We start from the raw sequence: 20,892 nt of genomic DNA, 5'->3' as shown, positions 1-20,892 counted from the left end.
GACAAGAACCCCATTGCGAATTTCGGATTGTCCGGGAAACTTTCCTCCCCGACGCCCAGCTCCAGTAAGGCTGGCTTAAGACCATCTCTACCTCTTCTGGGCTCCACCAACCTCCTACCTACCCTTTCCCACTGTAAAACCTGCCAACCTGTCTGTCCTGCCCACTCTCCGGTGAGCTCCTGGAAGCAGAGCCTGTGTCGTGCTTTGTTGTGACCCCAGTGCTCACACAAGGCCTGGCATCTAGTGGGGCCGCTGAGCCCTTAGGGGATCAGGAAGGTAGTGGTTTTTGCAATAGCCGTGGATGGATATTTGTCAGACACCCATTATGGACTAAGTGCTCTACAGGTGTGGAAGCCAGCCACCCCTCACCCCCACCAGCAGCTGCCTGAGAGGATGCCTGGTGCTACTCCTTTCTGCCCAGCGGTTAACTCAGCCTGGTTCCAGCGTGCACGTCAAAGTTGGGTCCGCCGAGGCCCGGTGCGCCAGGGCCAGAGGCCCCCGGCTGACTCTAGCAGGAAAGGCCCGAACCAGAGCCCAGGCAGGAGTCTCTGATATGTGTGACCTTGAAGAGGGCGTGGCTCACATTTCACAGGCTCCCTGTCCGGTTGTAAACATGTGCTGGAGGGTGTAACAGGCTCTGGTTCCTCTAAGAGAAAGACTTGCAGTGTATGTGAACTTCTTAACACTTCTGGGAATATGTAAGAAATAATATTTAAAAAAATTTTTTTATTTGAGAGAGAGAGAGTGGGGAGAGGGGCAGAAGGAGAGGGAGAAAGAACCTCAGGCAGGCTCCATGCTTCAGCGTGGAGCCTGAGGCAGGGCTCGATCCCATACCCCCGGAACCATGACCTGAGCCGAAATCAAGAGCCAGACACTAAACCAACCGAGCCACCCAGGAGCCCTGGAAGAAATAACTGTAGGACCCCACTTTATAGATGAGTACACTGAAGCCCAGAAACCTAGAGAGGCTGGGTTGCCCAGGTGGTTCAGTTGGTTAAGCATCCGACTCCAGCTCAGGTCATGATCTCGTGGTTCATGAGTTCGAGCCCCGCGTCGGGCTCTGTGCTGTCAGCTCAGAGCCTGGAGCCTGCTTCAGGTTTTGTGTCTCTGCCTCTCCCCCGCTCACGCTCTCTCAAAACTAAATAAAACGTTAAAAAAGAAAAAGGCATTCCTCTCTTTGAAGAAAGAAAAAAATGCTGAGAGGTTAAGGAACCACGGCTTTCCCAAGGGTGCATACACAGGTGCCATGTACAGTTGTACTGGTAGTGCACTGCTCAGGGCACCCAGCCAGCAAAGAGGATAAAGTGCAGACACGAGCACGTGGCTACCTAGGCCTAGAGGAAGGTGCAACTTTTCGGATTCGTTGCCATATGGGCTTGGCCGCAGCTACGGTCATAAAGCTGAAAAGTTCCAGAAAAGAAGTCAGTTCTCACCAATTCCAAAGAAAGGATTCAACATCTACTCAGTCCATACCTCTGGCACTATCTTCCTGGTCCCAGGCTCCCATCTTTAAAGAAGGGGAAGAAGAAAGGAGCAGCTGCTGAGTCAGACTCCAGGAAGGAGGTCAATGATGCCCATTTTACAGAAGAGGAAACAGAGGCTGTCGGAAGAGAGTGCCCAGTGTTACACAGAAAATGCCTGCTGAGTTGGCATCTGAAGCCTATTGGCTTGATCCAAGTCCAGGCTGGGCTGGAGGGGTCCCTCCTCTCCCCCAGGCCCTGGGGTAGGCAGGCTCTTTCACTGATGCTCCAGGGGGCAGCGGGGGAGTGGACAGAGGGTGTGTCTGGTTGTCATCTCACATCCCTGTGGCCTGGCCAGGAGGCGGCACTGTCGGAGCCCCATTAACTGGCAGCTGCCTCCTCACCCCCCAGCCCCCAGTCTGCTCTCTGCATTGGCCACCGAGACGCCCTACCTCCCCGAAGACTGTCGGGAAGGAAAGGGTCACAGCTGGAGCTCCCGCCACATGTCCCGGAGGCCACAGGCTTGAGGGAGGGCAGGACACGGGCACAGGAGCACAGCCTCCCCAGGGCTCTGCGGGAAGCAGACCAAGAGCCACCAGAGAAGATCCCCTGGGGCCAGGTCTGAGAATGCTTGCCCGACCAGGTGGCGTTTGAACTGGGCCTTGGTCACTGGGCAGATTTGAGGCCCCAGAGATGGGGGCCGTGGGGCAAAGGGCAGGAAGCAAGAGAGGAAGGGGGCAGTGGACAGGGCTGAAGCCGAGAATGTGTCAAGAGGTGCTGTGGGCAACAGCCAGGGAGGGAAGCTCTAAATACCGGGCTGGGGCATTTTGCCCTTCACCTCGAGACGGTGACAAGTCGGGGAGGGTTCAGAGCGGGGGAAGATCACGAGAAGAGCAGCGATTTCCAAAGACTACGCTGGCACCTGGGGTGTTGCACCAGTCCAGCAGCCAAGGGATGCATGCCACCCCTGTCCCTGCTCCGGGAGGGCGAGGATGGCATGCAGGAGACTCGACTGGTCTGAACGGCGCAGCGACAGGCTGCGCGTGGAAGACAAAGAAGGCGGCGGCAGACAGGGCAGGGCAGTGTTCAGGACTGAGATGGGCCGGGGCCGGGCCGGCTGCCTTCCGTCGGGCTTCTCCTGGACCGTCTCATCAACGCTTTGAGATAAGGCGTTTCATCTCCATTTAATAGATAAGGAAACCGAGGCTCAGAGAGGACAGTGTCTTGCCCAAATGGAACCCCAGCTTCTTCTGACTGCAGAGTCTGTGTTCTTACCGTAGCCTCTTGTATTTTTCTGGCCTTTGGGGCCTGCAGGGAACATGCTCAGCCACAGGCCAGCAGCTCAGGATGGACCAGCTTCTGGGCAGCTTTGGGCGGGGCAGGGTGGGGGCTGCCTGGGGACAGGAGCAGGTACAGCTAGATCTGGGATCCAGCTCCGATCAGGAGGGAGGAGTGGCAATGGGGCCAAGGCCAGGGCCAAGATGACAAAAGGGGAAGAATTCTTTTGTATGGGACTCCCAGTCCTCAACCCTGACAGTGCCTGGGAACCCAGCTGTCTTCCAGGGAAGCGTCTTCTGGGACATGGAGGATGTTGCCTCTTTGACCTTTTGGGGCCTGCGTTGAAAGAGGGGCATCATTCACCCGCGATGACGTCAGCTCAGACCCTGCACCGAGGTGGGTGGGGTGGAGTGGGGTGTGGTGTGGTGACTTTTGCGGGGAGGGAAGTCAAGGGCACCTGGACAGTGCTGTGGAAGAGGCAGCGTGCCTCAGTGGGAAGAGCAGACTGGAGGGAGGTAGAGCTGGCTTCCTGATCTCTTGCCTGCCTCTCTCACCGGCTGTGACCTCGGGCAAATGACTTCACCTCTCTCAACAGCAGGGACCAGCAGGAAAAGGGAGATGATGACCCCGACCTCCAAAGCAGTTGGGAGTGGTAACTCAGATAGTGGCTGTCAAGCACTGGGCAGAGGGCCTGGCAAATGGTGGCAGTAATCACAATGTTTGTGACGGCCGCGGGAGAGTGTGAGTGTGTGGGGACACCAGAACCTGCTTAGGCTGAAGCAGGGCTGGGAGGGCCACAGCCCTCTCTCCATATCTGCCTGAACGACGCCAGCCCCCAGCATCAGTCGGTCCGAGAAAGGCAGAAAGTCAGGACAGTCAGAGTTTGGGGGTGAAGGTGGGCTGAGCTTTCCCACCCTGCCTTCAGTCAGAGTAGGGGGGACAGCAGACAGCAGAAGGGCTGGGACAGGGCAGCAGGCTCAGAGGCAGCTCTGGAGTAGGCCCCAGCAGTATGTTTACTGATGAGAACTAGGCGGGCTCCTGGCTCCGTCCGGCAAGCTCTAAATCGGGAGAAGACCCGAGGGCCGGTGGCTGGGCTCCCTACCCAGGGAGCAGCCAGCCCTGGGGGCTGTGGAGAAAGGGAGCACAGCCCCAGTGGGAAAGGCACACAGCCAGAGCCCTCTGCCCTCTGGTGGCCTCCGGTGCTCACTGCAGCCTCGCTGCTTGGAGGCCCTGACGCTCTGGCGGGCCAGCCCTGGGAATAGGAATCAAGGGCACGTTGTGATGAAGAGGGCAGAACAGCAGGGCTGGGCGGCCTAGGTCTGAAATGGCAGCTCTCCGGCTGTCGCTGCTATTATTACATCTACTAACTTACGAGCTGGATGACACTGGGCCAGTGACTTGATCTCTTTATAGCTCAGATTCTGCATTTGCAAAAATGAGGTTGATAATAATAGCTGTTTCGAACAGTAAATACGCTCTACATCAAGCGCTTGGGATAAGTAATATTAAGTAACAATAAACAGTCGCCGTCCTATTCTGTACTTCTGGGGTCAGCGTTACTTAGGGGCACTGCTTGAGATTTGGAGGTTGGAGACAGCCCTGACTCGGGGCTGAGTTCTGGCTCTGCTGCAGCCACCTCCCAGGTCTGTGCTTGGCACATGTTGACTAGTCACACATCATAAATGGAGGGAGAGACACAGGGAGGTGAAGTTCAAAGCCACTCTTGAAAATCCTTTAGGAAGGCACCATGTTGGGGATAAAGAGACCAAGTCTCAGTAAGGCCAATAACGCCAGTTTTTCTACTCTTGGTTACAGTAGGTCTTTGAAGTAGCTGGCTTGCATCCAAAAGCAATATTGCACAGAACAGGTGTATCTTAACCCGCCGGAATCACGCTCGGCGACGAGACAGATGCTCACGCAGACAGGTACATGGACGCAGCTACCACTTACGGTCTCAGGTTCAGATTTTCCACCTCGCACTCACAGAGGGGCACATGTTCATCGCAGGTGGATCTTCGGTATTTCCATTCTCCCTTTTTGGCTGAGCTGAACTAGGAGAGCTTTGATGGAAGGCATTCAGGATGTAGCTGCACTGTGCCTGCTTCTCTGCTGTAAAACGGGGAGTAACATACTACAGCATCAGGTTCTTGCGTAGATCAAATAAGATCTATGTAGGAGTTTTAAATGCCTGCCAAGTAAATGACGTTCTCCACTCCTGCCCTTCCCCAAATCCTCTAGATCTGTGACTTCGAGCAAGTCACTTCCCTTGCTCACTAGGTCATCACTAGACTTCAAAGGCCCCTTCTAGCTCGAAGCCTTTAAGACAGCTCTGTGATCCTAGGGCATTTACACTGGACCCTCATGTGAATGCTAACTGATGCTACTGTGGCTTCTGCAGGACTGCTTTATCCAACTGGTAAGGGCGCATCTGTAAACAGCAGCCCTTTGCACACTGGAACATGTCAAAAGCTCAAGAGTTAAACCTGCATCTTAATGATCTTGTTTACTTTTTTCATTTGATGAGCCCAAATTCAGCTGCACCTGAATCAGCACAAAGTGGCCAGACTTAACCATGCCCCAACTACAGTCCTTCAGAGGCCCTGCTGATGACCAAGATTTACCTCTAACGGGAAAAAAGCAGAGCTCCTCTCTCCAAGGGACCCCTATACGCTGGTGGGCAGGCATGTTATCTCTGGCTTTGGGAAAATTCCCTTGCGGAAGGCAGTGGGGCAAAAAGAAATGAGCTTTGGGGTCAGTCCCAGACTGAATTATCCCAGATCCATTGGCTGGGAGAACTCAGGTAAGTTAACCTTTCTGAGCCTCAGTTTCCCCAACTGTAAAGTTGCAACAAATAGCTTTTCCTAGCAGTGATGTACAGTTAAGTTAGAAGTAGCAAGAGGCCCTGGGCAGGAAGGAAGCCCTACCTTTCCTGAGGGAGGCAGACTGCAACTTCAAGTCCACTTCCATCCATGTTGCTCCCTGCCCAGTGCTTAGCCTCTGCACCTGTCATGTCAGTCAAGCTGGGCCACCATCACTTACCTCCTAGGATCACTGTGCTTGGTTCTTCCCCGACAAGCCACAACTACTCCCACTTCAAACTCCAGCCCTCTGCTGGTCTAGCTTTCGTGCCTGGCCCCGTAGTATAAATGGAAAAACCTTCTCCTGTCTGTCCAGGGCCCTTTTAAGACTCAAATGAAACAGCCCATGCCAGCCTGAGGCCTTCCTAAACCATTGCCTCAGCCCTCAGCATGACCCACCTCCTCACCAGCAGAACTTTGCTGTGCCAAGGCTGCTCCCCCCGGCTGCTGTCCACACCTGTCCCGGAGAAGTCTGCACTCGCTAAAGGCAGGGGTCGTGGCTTTCTCATGGAAAGGCTTGAGCTGGTGTCTGTTCGGCAAACTTTAAGAAGCTCCACTTTCACCTTTAGAAGTAGCTCTCTGGGAAGGCCGCACGGGGGCAAGAACAGGGGCCAAAGATAGGGGGTAGGTAGGGGAATTTCCTGGAAGTAATGGAGGATGGTGTAAAAAGAACACGACATTGGATTCAAATGACCCAGATTCAAACTCAGCTCTGTCACTTCCAACAAAGGATCTGGGGAAGCCATTGTACCCATATCATGAGAATAACAGTATCTACTTAGCATCGCACCTGGCACACGCTGAGTACTTTTTTGTGTTCCGATACTGTTCTAAATGTATAAATGCATTGATTTATTTAATCCCACTACAACTCTAGGAGACAGGTATTATTATTCTCATTTTAGAAGCACTGCAAATGAGGAAAACGAGGCTCAGAGAAACTAAGGAAGTTGTTCTTCGAGCTAGTGAGATATTCCTAAAGGCAGCAACAAATGGGACATACAATCTCCAAGACCACAAGGACTGACTACAAGTTTCTGCATCAGGACTGGCTCCAATCTTGTTCCCTCAACTGTAGCAAATGACACAGGCCAACTGGTGTTGTAAATAGAGTTAACATAATATATTTATTTTAAGTGCCATTCATGCATATCAGTCTGGCAGCAACAATCCTAATGACACTTGGGATATTTCTTTACAGCACTAAACAGTTACAAAGAATGGGTGCCGTTCATCATAGAGGCAAAATATGAAATCGTGCAATAGCAAAACTGTAGAAACATTAAAACACTGACTGTCCAACAGCAGTACAGAGAGCAGATTGTGTTTGCACAAAAAGCCAATGCATTTTCATCACATATATACAATATAGATATGTACACATCACCCTCTGAATGAACAATATCAAAATACTCTATTCCATTTGAAATAATCCCCGGATTGATTCCCTCCCACTTCAAAGGACATCTGAGAGACATGTATTTACAAGAACACACATGAATACGTTTACATTTCAAAAACTGCCACAAATGCCAGTCGGATTATTCTCCTGGACAGAGTGCCCCCATCTGATTATATGCATTTATTATTCTTTTCCCCAAGAGTCTTCGGTCAATTTAAACCCAAGACAGAGCTTGTTCTGCACTGACAACTAGCAACAGAAACAGCCGCCAGAGGGGATGCGCTGCACCTCACCGGGTAACTCCGGCTGTCTGGCGCCCCCCACGAAGGCCTGTCCTGGGCTCCCGGGCCACCTGAGTCACAAGGGTGGGATGGGTCCGAGTGGAGGCTCTGCCTCCAGGGCCATGTGTGGTTAGGTTTAAATTCTCATAAAAATATTGATCACTGCAAATCAGTAAATGATTGCCAAATGGGAAATCAGTTTCACACAATTTGTAAAATCTTCATCAGTGGTTTCTACTCAAATCTTTCAATGTAAGACTGCATTCCAATACCCAAATTGTTTAAAGTGCACATTGCTACCCAAGCAATTTAAAGTTTCAAAACAGCTTTTGTGGTATCTAGAAAACAGTGACTTGAGCAGACTATTGAAAATCACCCCCATTTTTCCAAGTGTTTGCTCTGCAGGCTGCTAGCTCATCTTGCCTCCGATCCACGTAAGAGGGGCCTGTTGGCTGCCTTGCCAGAATCCTCCGATTTTCACCGAGCCAAGGGGCTGGAACCGAGCTTCATTTTTCATGCCAAGCAAGGTCCAAACAACAGGAACATAAAAGCCCTTCCTTTCTCCCCAACCTCATCAGCCTTTTACCGTGGCTGGCCTCCCAGTGATTCATTAAAGGCAACACTCCATTAAAACAAAATAGCCACACACAGTGACAAACACTCTCACATACACACATACAGAAACAAAGATGTCTGTCTAGTCCCAGCAGAGGACACTCAACCACAAAATCACTAAGGCTAACTGGAGTGATTTAATAAGCATGGCTATAGAGACTAGAGATGCTGAAAAGCAACCAGTGAGCAGTGATTACCCCTTGATTTGATGGAACAGATCATTCCCTCATCATAACTGAAAGAAATTCCACCTTTTTATGGTCTAAAGAACCAATTAAAAATCTATTCATTAAAAAAAAAAATCTAATTTCTGTTACTTTTATTATAAAACTAAGACAATCAATCCATGCAAAGTAACTATGATATGATATGAAACAAAACAAAACAAAAAAAACAACTAATAAAAACCTCAAAGAGGCAGGCTGCATTTCAAGGAAAGTAACCAAATGTCATGCATACACAGACACAAAGGACAACAGAAACAGCAAACCACTTAATGACATCTGCACTGAAGACTGAGGCAAATAAAATCTATGTGTGGCTCTACCCTCCTTTCAGTGCTTCCTAAGTGGAAAGAGAATGAGTGAGGAAACCTGCTTTACAAACAGTGCCCTGCTGTTCTACTGCCCAAATGAACTCTGATTCAAATTCCAGAAAAATTCTATTTAGCTAGTAAGTCTCAATCAGCAGGAATGCTAAGACAGAGACATGCACTCTCACGGTAAAAGGAGTGCCGACAAAGAGAATGACACAATCTTTCTGATTGTCTTGTCTGTAAACTCTTAAGAAAAACAATTCTGTGCTTTCAGACACCGCACTTCTCCTTAATGAACCCAATAGGAGCTGAGCATTCACAGAAGGTAGCAATAAATATTAAAATAACACTTCTGAATAATAAATACAAGAGTGAATATGTAGGCAATGATTTTGTTAAAGAGCTGAGCAATATGCCCAGCTGCTAATCAATCAAAGAAATTTTAGAACTGTTATAATGCAGATTTAGGGAAACAGACATGGAAAAGGTACAACATAAACTCTATAATCCCCCCAAGCATCAGAACAAATTTGGTCAGTTCTTTATGCTGCTCAGGAACAACATGCCCCTCTGGACTGTTTGGAAGGCATCAAACTCTGGGTCCTTACTGAGTGGAACTCAATGCCCATGTTTCTGAAAAACAGATTCAATGAGGGGAACTGGGCTTTGAAAAAATCCATTTCCTTTCAGTTGCCTACATCAGTTAAAAGCATCCTGCAGAAAATAGCCTAACGAGGAATAAAAACTCACAGTTAACTTTCTTTCCAAGACGTAATAATCCAATTAGAAAAATTGAAGCCTTTCAGTAATTTTTGTACATATATTTACACATATGTATCTATAAACTGCTTGCAGCAAAATAGGCTCTGTCTGAAAAATCAGTCTGGCACTTGTGGTCAACATCGAACTGACACAAATATGCAAAAGCCGTTCAAATCACACAACAGTTAGGAGCTACATAGGGCAGCTGGCAGGGAGACAAACATGTAGTACTTGTTTGGGTCAGATAAAAGCAGTAATTTATCCAGCTAAAATCTTTTTGATTGTCTTCAAAAGAAATTTTGATAACATCGGTAAAGTGATTAGCAACTTTGTTTTCTCGACTGGATTCTCTGAAACCTTTCCCTTCACTGCACAGAAAGGTGACGCTGGGGTCTGGTGCCTTTGCAGAAACAAGCTCTACACAATTGAATCCCAATCAAAGTCATCCTGGATGTCATCTGGAGGCAGAGAGCGCCGCATCTGGAAGGCTTGGGAAGGCATCATGTGCTGCTGGTTCATGGCTCCGTGATGGCCTAGAAGGAAGGAGGCAATGTCAGCAGTGACTTGGGTAGAGAAGAAAGAAATAAATGAACACTGATTGAGTACTTACTATGTGCCAGGCACTCAGTGCACATTATCGCTCTAATCTACGTAAGAGCCTTCACCGAGGTGGCTCTTATGATCCTCATTTTATAAATAACAAGGCCTGGGTTTAACAGAATGAGCAAGTTACCCATGGTCATCCAACTAGTAAAGGGAGTGATTTGAACTCCATTCACTTGGCTCCAAAACCCACACCTGTTGGATTAAACCAGGAGGTAGCAAGGAGGGCATAAAAAGAATGCTAGAGTGCCCAAGTATGGGCACAACCCTTTCTCTTAGTCTGTCCTGCGTCAATCTGTGTTTCAGCAACATGAATTGGCTCCCATGAGAATGGGAAAAGGAGAATGATGTCAGTGTACCAGTGAGGTCACACTGGGTCATCATGAATTCTCACCAGCAAGTTAACTTTTGAGCCACCAAGTAACAGCGGGTAAACACAGAGGATATCAGCGTGGCTGAGTGCCGGAGGCCCTCCCTGAGTGCAGGACAGGGCGCCCGCTCTCCACATTCCTCTTCTTAGATCTGTGTGGCCGTGTGCAAGAGCTTGTGCTCTGCAATTTTGGTGTGTTCTACCCTTGTCACCATGGCTTTGACAAACCCCTTTCCAAACCAGACTTTTTTTTAAAAGTAATAATCTCTGTTTACCTGCAGAATTCATTCGTTTATCAGGAATTAAACATATCCTTTTCATGCAGATTTTTTTACTGGATTACAGTTTTTGTTTGGCTTGCTTGACCTGATTACAAAGTTTCAAGTAGTCTGCTGCTAATCTCATTTTTCTTATAAGCCCTGACATTTTTAATGTACCGTTTTACAAAATGCTAAGGTTTTCAATACATCACAGTACAGCAGAAATGCCTATATTTATTTTTTAACTTATAAATATCTTAACTATGTGCCAAGCACTAATTTAAGTGATTTGCCTATAATTTTCATTCAATTCTCTTAACAATCCTCGGAGTTAGATAGTGTTGTGAGCTCTCTTTAACAGAGAAGGAAGTGGAAATAGTAAGGTTAGGCAGCTATCAAGTGGCAAAGCACCAGAATGCAAACCCTGCGAATCCAGTGCCAGAGTCTTAACTACCCTATCTTGCCACTTGCAAGTTCCTGGTGAGTGCTGAGGACAGATAACACTTATTCTTTCCTGTTCACCAAAGAACAGGTCACTTGGCCCCCAACTCCTCCTTCACTATTACCTGGCACACAGTTCTTTGGGGGTTTTGAGTTCCTGTCTGCACATCACCATTCTGCTCCTCGAGCAGCCTAAGTGGAGGGGGCAGTGTGGTACACGAGAAAAACAATGAACTCTAAATCCAGATATCAAGGCTTGAGTCTTGGTTTGGCAACTTAGCCAAACTGGGGGCTCTGAGCAAGTTATCTCAACTTCTGAGCCTCCATTTCCTCGTCTAGATAATCCTTAAGCTCCCTTCCACCTCTAACCACGTGCCTGCCTTTGCTGCCCTGGTAAATGTAACTTATCCTGTATTCAGGAACCTGGGGGGGAAAGCTTATGAACCAGTGACTCCTGCAACTTACCTCTTCTGTAAGAGGCTTCCTTAGAAACTACAGGTGGGGCGGGGGGAGGGGGACTTCAGCAGAATGAATGGAACAGAATACATAGGAGCTAATCAAAGCAAGTTCTTGAAGCCTGCTCAAGTCCCATCAAAGTCAAAAAGCCTCAAAGATTCCTAAGACCCCAGGACAAGCTCTATGCCCTGGACCTCATTAGAGAGGCAGGACAACAATTAGAATCATAGCATCGAAGAGACTTCAGGTCAAATGGCCTAAAGAGCAAATGGCACTTGAATCCCCTTCCTCAGCACTGAAGCCAAGTAACTCTGCACCCCACACCCCATCCTCCTCACCAAGGAGTTTACTCCCTCCTCAATGGCCTTGTTCGCTGCTGAGACAGCTAAAGCTTTTCCGTATCACCCTCTGAGTACCAAATGCAACGCAACACAGCCCAAATTACCTGCAATAGTCGTTCCTGGAGTGCTGAGTGCCTGTGGGATGTGAGGGTAACCAGGGGGCGGCATCACTGAAGGAGGGAGATTTTGCCTGGAGTCTATGTACAAATTTCCTAATCAGATTGAAAAACAGAAAGAAGGAAAACATATTGCCATAAATAAACAAGTTAAACATTAAAATCTTAATACAATTGTTACCTAAAACTAAATTAAGCAGGTAAGGCAAGGAAGAAAAGAGAAAGAAAAATTACTCCTTTCAGATGCTACAACTACCAAAAGGTGGTGCTGGCTTCTCGAACATGGTGCCAGGCTGGATGTGAGTACACGATGCTAATTCCAGCTCTGCCTCTTACCGTCTGGAGGCCTGAAGGCAAGTTATATGTCTCTATTGTTGTTATATACTTCATAACAGTTCAAAAGCATTTTCATATCTATTACCATCTGAGCCTCCCATTAAGTCCAAAATGAGGGCAAGACCGGGATTATCCCCATTTTATGGCTGAGGCAACCGAGGCTCAGAGAGACTAAGCAGACTTGCCCAAAGAATATCAGTTTGACAGGGGTAGGGCTACAATCCAGTTCTCCTAAATCACAGGCTCTTTCTAGTAACCACTGTCCCTATGTCCCTGATTTTCTCACTTTCAAAGCAGACCTATCTGTAAGTGCCCTAGCTGATTAACAAAGTGAATGGGGGCACAAAATGACAGGAAAGATCTGCGCAAGTTTAACAAGTAAAGGTGATCAAAAATGTATTATTCAGAAGTGTGGAGATGGGAAACAGAAATCTCATTTGAATGGCATTTCAGAAGGTTCTTAATATATTTTTGTTGACAGGAGCCATTAAGTGTAACAGCTCTAAAATGTCAATTACATTGCATCCTAATGCAAAGTAGAAAGAGAGGGAAGCAAACATCATAAGCCCACCACCAATCACTCTTGGGGAAAAAGAACCATAACACTGGCTCACATTGTATGGAGCATCTGGAATTCTGGAAAGGCTATTTCTCCCTTAGGTATTCTATTGTGTCACACAAATTACAATTGCATTCTACCACTGCTGTAATCAAACTAGAAAATAGCAACCATTTTCCCAGAGGAAACTAAAACGATACTCATGGTAGGAACACTGTATTTGGCTGCTCACAAGTTTTTACCTGTCACTGGAATGTCAGACTGTCCATGCTTAAAACAGCCTCTGAAACAGTCTAATTCAGGCCTACCTCTGTTCATGCAAATGAGGACCTAAGACCAGAGGAAAAATAAGACAAAACCAGGAACAGAACCCAGACCTCTGACTTCCAGCCACTGCTTCCCAAGATAACATGACTTTTTATAGCAAAGTTTACAGTCAGAACTAAACTCTTTGGCCAATTTCCCATACTGAAGATTTAGGAAGAAAAGAAAGGAGAAAAGTTACACTAAGCTGCAGCTCTAGTATATTCTTAGAGGAAAAATCCTGCCCCCAAGTGCTGATGAGGCTTTACATGAGTGGCTGGTGCAATTTCTAAACACTGCACCAGGGTGGAGGGACTATGCCACTTTGAGTAATATGGTCACTCATTTATCAGTGACTTCTCAGCCTCTGTCTTGTAAAATCTTAGCTCTCTTTCTACTCATCCTTAAAAATTCAAGTCACAATCAAAAGACAACTGATTTTTATGGAGATTAATTCTGTTTTTATATTTTTTTCATTTCTCTTTCTTGGCTTAGTAATTCTTAAAGGGAGAGCAAGGTGACAATTAGAGAAGAATGATGGGAATAAACAATGATCACAGGAATAAATGGACACCCACATTAAACAAAAAGCCCAAGTTTCTGAACTTATCCCTCCTCCCTACCCCATTGCAGGCAGCTGTTCCTGTGTTCCTCGAACTTATACAGCTGGCAGGAGCCAGGGTGGGAAAAAAGGACACTGTTCTCCAAATACTAGGGATCTGTGCTCTGATCACAGAGATACAGACAAAAAGGAGGGTGGTCATGCCGTACCTGCTACCAATGCTGCAAGCTCCTCACCTAACACAAACTGATTTCCTGGGGCTTTAAAGGGGGCTACTGCCCCTTTTCCTCCCTCTTTCATTTTCCTCTTTTTACCTTTTTGAGAGACAGACATTAAAAACTAGGACAGTGAAAAACAACTACGTATACTGGGAAAATTAGAAAATGACCACTGACACCAAGAGAAAAAGCACAGGCTCAGAGAAGACCTGAGAAGACTTTAGGGAAAATCTTAGCACAAGGACACCTTGCAACAACCAAGAAAACAAAAACAATAGGCAAAAACAATATTTAAAAACAGCAAACCCCGGGGAAAGGAAATAATCTGGTTTCCATAAGTACCACACTATTAGATTCAAGTGTCTAGTTTTCAACAACAAAAAAAATCACAAGGCATACAAATAAACAAAATAGTATGCCCCAAAGTAAGAATAAATCAATACAACTTGCCCTTGAAAAAGATCTGATGACAGACCTACTACACAAAGACTTTAAAACAACTGTCTTAAAGATGCTCAAAGACTAAAGGAAGATGAAAAAAAGTCACGGGTGCATGGGTGGCTCATTCAGTTAAGGATCTGACTCTTGATTTCGGTTCAAGTCATGATCTCAGTTTGTGGGTGGGTTTGAGCCCTGCTTTGGGCTCACTGTCAGCGTGGAGCCTGCTTGAGATTCATTCTCTCTCTCTCTCTCTCTCTCTCTCTCTCTGCCCGCCCCCAATATATAAACTTAAAAAAACTTTAAAAAAAAGAATGAACAAATTGAAAATACCAATAAAGAGATAGAAAACCTCAAAGGAAATAAAATTCTAGAACTGAAATGAAAAATTCACTACAGAATTCAAAGATAAATTTGAGCAGTCAGAAGAAAGAATCAGCAAACTTGAAGATAAGACAATGAAAATTATCTAGGCTTAAGTAACCAAAGAAAAAAATTTGAAAAAAATTAAAAAAACAAAACAAACAGAGCCTAAGGACCTGTGGGACACTATCAAACAGACCAAGTCTGCATTGTGGGAGTCCCAGAAGAAGTGGGGGTTGGGGGGAGTAGAGAAAATGTTTGAAAATATAATGGCTAAAAACAACCCAAATTTGGTAAGAGAGGAATGAAAACATCCAAGAAGCTCAACAAACTCTAAGTAAGATCAAGCCAAGAGACCCACGTGTCAAGGGACATATTATAATCAAATTTTCAAAAGCCAAAGATAAAGAGACAATCTTAAAAGGAGAGGGAAGTGACTTGTCACATACAAAGGAACCTCAATAAGATAGAAGATATTTCATGAGAAATGCTGGGAGTCAGAAGTCAGTGGGCTAATCTATTCAAAGTGCTAAAAGAAAAAGTGTCAACCAAGAATTGCTAAACCCAACAAAACTGTCCTTTTCAAGAGGGAGGGAGAAAATAAGACATTTCCAGATAAACAAAGGCTAAAGAAGTTTGTTACCATTAGACCTGCCCTCCAAGAAATGCTCAAGGGAGTTGTGCAGGGTGAAATAAAAGGACACTAGACAGTAACTCAAAGCTGTATGAAGAAATACAGATCTCAAAAAAGGTAAATACATGAGCAATCACAAGAGCTAGTATTACTGTAGCAACAATCTATAACTACTTTTTCTTCTCTACACGACTAAAGAGACTAATATATTTTCTAAAAACGATTAGTCTAGAAGCTTATATTATTGTAACTTTCATTTGTAACTCCACATGTTGTTTTCTACACAATTTAAGAGACGAATGCATTTAAAGGAATTATTAATATATATTTTTGGGCACACTATGTATAAAGAAGTGATTATGTGATGTCAGCAACCAAAAGGGGTAGAGATAGAGCTGTAAAGGAACTGAGGTTCTGGGTATTATAGAAGTTAAACTGATATAAATTCAAATTAGAGTGTTATAACTTTAGGATGGTAAACGTAATCCCCATGGCAACCACAAAGAGCTATGCAATATACACAAAAGGAATGTGAAAGAATTCAAATATTTCACTACAAAAAATCAACTAAATACAAAAGAAGACAGTAATGCAAAAATAAGTGTCAAAAACCTATAAAACCTTATAGATGACAGAAATCACTTACCAGTAATTACTTTAAATGTGAAGGGATCAAATTCTCCAATCAAAAGACAGAGACTGGCAGAATATGTAAGAACACATATCTATAAAAGACTCACTTTACATCCAAAGACACACATAAAATGAAAGTGGAAGGATTGAAAAAGATATTCCATGCCAAAAAGCAATCAAAGAGAACAGGGATTACTACATTAGTATCAGACAGACTTTCAATCAAAAAAGTTACCAAGACAAAGAAGGACATTATATATCAACAAAAGGTTCAATACAGCAAAAAGACATAACAATTATAAACATCTTATGCACCTAATAATAGACCACAAAAAATATGAAGCAAAAACTGACAGAATGGAAAGGAGAAATAAACAACTCTGCAATAATAATTGGTGATGTAAATACCCCACACTCAATAATGGAAAGAACAACCAGGCAGAAGATAAGTAAGGAAACAGAGAACACAATAAACCGACTAGATCTAACAAATACAGAACATTCTACCCAAAACAGTATAGTATACACATTCTTCTCAAGTGCACCTGGACATTTCATAGGACAGATCATATTTAGGCTCCACATTAAGTCTCAACAGATTTTATTTTATTTTATTTTTTTTTAATTTTTTTTTTCAACATTTTTAATTTATTTTTGGGACAGAGAGAGACAGAGCATGAACGGGGGAGGGGCAGAGAGAGAGGGAGACACAGAATCGGAAACAGGCTCCAGGCTCCGAGCCATCAGCCCAGAGCCTGACGCGGGGCTCGAACTCACGGACCGCGAGATCGTGACCTGGCTGAAGTCGGACGCTTAACCGACTGCGCCACCCAGGCGCCCCAGTCTCAACAGATTTTAAATGATAAGATATACAAAGTATCTTCTCTGACCACAACAGGATGAAGTTAGAAATCAGTAACAGAAGTAAACTGGAAAATTCTCAAATTTGTGGAAGTTAAAACAACCCTCAAACAACTAACAGATCAAAGAAGAGATCATAAGAAAAATTAGAAAATACTTAGAGGCAAATGTAAACAAAACAACATATGGAGACTTATGGAACAGCCAGAGTAGTGTCAAGGGGGAAATTTACAGCCAGAGTAGTGTCAAGGGGGAAATTTATAGTCATAAACACATAAAAACAAGGAAGATCTCCATCAAAAACCTAACTTTACAATTTTAAGACCTACAGGGGCACCTGGGTGGCTCAGTTAAGTGTCTGACTCAATTTCAGCTCAGGTCACGATCTCATGGTTCATGAGTTCAAGACCTGCATCAGGCTCTGTGCTGACTGTTAGCCTGCTTGGGATTCTCTCTCTCCCTCTGCCCCTCCCATGCTGGTGCACACTCAATACCTCTCTCAAAATAAATAAACATTAAAAAAAAGACCTACAAAAAAAGAACAGAATAAATCCAAAGCTATCAGAAAGAAGGAAATCATAAAGATTAGAGCAGAGATAAATAAAATAGAGAACAGATAAAATCAGAAATGAAAGTGGTGATAGTACAATGGATAAAAAATGGGGCACCTGGGTGGCTCAGTCAGTTAAACATCTAACTTTGGTTCAGGTCATGATCTCACAGTTTGAGTTCAAGCCCCATGTTGGGCTCTGTGTTGACAGCTCAGAGCTTGGAGCCTGCTTCGGACTCTGTGTCTCCCTCTCTGCCCTTCCCCACTTGTGCTTGCTCGCTCGCTCTCTCACAAAAATAAAATAAACATTAAAAAATTACTAAAACTGATCAAAAAGTAAAAAAACAGGATCATATGAGAGTACTACGAGCAACCGTACACTAATATATTGGATAACCTGGATGAAATGAACAAATTCCTAGAAACACAAGAGCCACCAAGACTAAATCACAAAGAAATAGAAAATCTGAATACACTTAAAACTATAAGATTGAATCAGTTAATCAAAAATCTATCAGCAAACAAAAGCCTTGGACCTGACAGCTTCACTGGTGAATTATACCAAACATTTAAATAACTAACACCAATCCTTCTCAAACTTTTCCAAAACACTGAAAGATAGGAAGCACTTCCTAACTCATCCCATGAGGCCAAAATTAGCCTGATACCAAAGTGAGACAAAGACACCTAACAAGGAAACTACAGACCAGTGTCCTTTATGAACACTGATCCAAAAAGTCTAAACAAAATACAAGCAAAATTAATTTAATACCATATTAGAAGGATTAAACACCATGACCAAGTGAGATTATTTCTGGAATATAAAAGGGTAGTCCAACATATGAAAATTGATCAATGCAATACACCACACTAACAGAATAAAGGGGGGGATAAACCTACATGCTCATCTCAATTGATGCAGGAGAAGTTAATGATGAAAGTTTCATAATAAAAACACAAACTAGGAATAAAAGGAAGCTACTTTAACATGTTAAAAACCATATTCGGAAATCCCACAGCAAACATTATGTTCGATGGTGAAAGACTTGGAAACTTTTCTAAGACCAAGAACACAGCAAGGATGTCGACTTTTACCACTTTCATTCACCATACTACTGGGAGTTCTACCCAGAGCAATTAAGCAAGAAAGAGAAATAAAAGGCATCAAAATCAGAAAGGAAAAAGTATATTTATCTCAGCTCACAGATATGATCTTATATGTAAAAACCTCCAAAGTTTACACCCCCAAAGTAAGCAAACTGTCAGAATAAGTAAATCCAGCAAAGTAGAGGATACAAAGCCAATATGCAAAAATCAGTTCCATTTTTACACAATGAGCAATCTGCAAAAGGAAATTATAGAAGTAAGTCCATTTACAGTGGCATAAAAAATGCTTAGGAATTATTACAGAAGTTTAAGACTTGTACAATGAAAACTACAAAAACATTGCTGAAAGAAATTCAAGACGACATAAATTAAATGGAAACATATCTCATGTTCACAGACTGGAAGACAATACTGTTAAGATGTCAATACTATCCAAAGTGATCTACAGAGTCAATGTAATCTGTATCAAAAATCCATTTTTTCTTTTTGGCAAAAACAGAAAATCCCATCCTAAAATGTATAGGGAATCTCAAGGGACCCTGAAGAGCCAAAACTATCTTGAACAACAAAGCTGGCAGACTCACACTTCCTGATTTCAAAACTTACTGCAAAAATATAGTAGCTGAAATAATGTGGTGCTGGCATAAAGACAAATACAGTAAGAACACTGGAATAGAACACAGAACCCAGGAACGAACTCTTGCATATATAGTCAAATGATTTTTTTTTCAAGTTTGTGTATTTATTTTGAGAGGGGGTGGGGAAGGGGCAGAGGGAGAGGGAGAGAAAATCCTAAGCAGGCCCTGTGCTGTCAGTGTGGGGCCCAATGTGGAGTTTGAACCCATGAACCATGAGATCACGACCTGAGCTGAAACCAAGAGTCAGACGCCCAACTGACTGAGCCACCCAGGAGCCCCTGGTCAAATGATTTTTGACAAAGGTGTCAAAACCTTTCTATGGGGAAAGGACAGTCTTTTCAGCTAGGAAAAGACTGGATATACCTATGCAAAAGCAGGAAACTGGACTATTATCTGACAGCATATACAAAAATTAACTCAAAATGGGTCAAAGACTTAAATGCAAGACCTAAACCATAAAATTCTTAGATGAAAACATAGGGAAAGAGCTACATAACATTGGATTTGGCAATGATTTCTTGGATAGGATACCAAAGTCACAGGCAACAAAAAACAGATGAGCTGGACTCCATGAAAAATTTAAAAACTGTGCATCAAAAGATACTATCAACACAGTAAAAAAAGAAAACAAAATAATAAAAGAAAATATCTGCAAATCATGTACCTGACAAAGCGTTAATAACCAGAAATATCAAGAACTACTAACAAAAACTACTAAAAACTCAGCAACAAAACAAAAACACAACCCAGTTAAAAAATGGACAAAGGACTTGAATAGACAGTTCTCCAAAGAATATCCAAAAATGGCCAATAAGCAGATGAAAAGCTGCTCAGTATCACTAATTATCAACGAATGCAAATCAAAACTACAATGAGATACCACCTCACGCCCAATAACTATTTTTTTTAAAAAGAAAGAGAAAAAAAAAAACCCAGAAAATAACAAATGTTGGCGAGGCAGAAAAACTGGAACCCTTGTACACTCTTAGTGGGATTGTAAAATGGTATAGCCACTGTGGAAAACAGTATGGTGGTTCCTCAAAAAAATGAAACAGGGAAGCTTGCTAAGAGGGTTCTCGGTGAAAAGCCTGGCTCGGCTTTTGGCAGGCCGACCAACTGGAAAAGAGCTATTCGCTGATAACCCTGCTGCTAACATAGTCAAGCAGTAATTTGGATTACTTCCGCAACCCAGGGTGGAGCTCCCGCCAGTGCTAGACCCTGAGCTTGGCACAGTGGGGATCTCTGAAGACCTAAAGTAGGATAGATCTGCCTGTGAATGAGTGGAAATCATATGTATTTCAGAAGTGGTTTTTGTTCCGGAAGTCCATTCGGGTCACAATCTCTACTGCAGAGACTTTGAGTGATATCTTTCTTCACTCCTCTTTGCTTCTTCAACCTGAGGATGAGATGTTTTTGCAATCCAGGCCTATCTCAAGAAACAAGAAAAATCCCAAATACAAAATCTAACAGCACACCCCTAAAGGAACTAGAAGCAGAACAGCAAAGACACCCCAAACCCAGCAGAAGAAGAGAAATAATAAAGATCAGAGCAGGAATAAACAATATAGAATCTAAAAAAACTGTAGAGCAGATCAATGAAACCAAGAGTTGGTTTTGTGAAAAAATAAACAAAATTGATAAACCTCTAGCCAGACTTCTCAAAAAGAAAAGGGAGATGACCCAAATAGATAAAATCATGAATGAAAATGGAATTATTACAACCAACCCCTCAGAAATACAAGCAATTATCAGAGAATACTATGAAAAATTATATGCCAACAAACTGGACAACCTGGAAGAAATGGACAAATTCCTAAACACCCACACACTTCCAAAACTCAAACAGGAAGAAATAGAAAACTTGAACAGACCCATAACCAGCAAAGAAATTCAATCAGTTACCAAAAATTTC

The 20,892-nt window shown here is 43.9% G+C and overlaps 1 protein-coding gene across 5 annotated transcripts in view; it reads right to left on the bottom strand.

The window, feature by feature from the left end:
* Positions 1-6,704: 6,704 nt before the first annotated feature.
* Positions 6,705-20,892, bottom strand: part of FOXJ3 (forkhead box J3) — a 151,124-nt gene continuing 136,936 nt past the window's right edge. For all 5 annotated transcript variants that reach the window (XM_058717817.1, XM_058717818.1, XM_058717815.1 and 2 more), the window contains 2 exons: positions 11,767-11,874; positions 6,705-9,724 (listed from right to left, as the gene is read on the bottom strand). In XM_058717817.1, coding sequence (XP_058573800.1) covers positions 9,609-9,724; positions 11,767-11,874 — 224 coding nt within the window. In that variant the 3' untranslated portion in view covers positions 6,705-9,608. The remainder of the gene's footprint in view (positions 9,725-11,766; positions 11,875-20,892) is intronic.

Source organism: Neofelis nebulosa, chromosome 2 (genome assembly GCF_028018385.1).
Source record: "Neofelis nebulosa isolate mNeoNeb1 chromosome 2, mNeoNeb1.pri, whole genome shotgun sequence".
Taxonomy (NCBI): Eukaryota; Metazoa; Chordata; class Mammalia; order Carnivora; family Felidae; genus Neofelis; species Neofelis nebulosa.
This window is presented reverse-complemented; position numbering and strand designations above follow the sequence as displayed.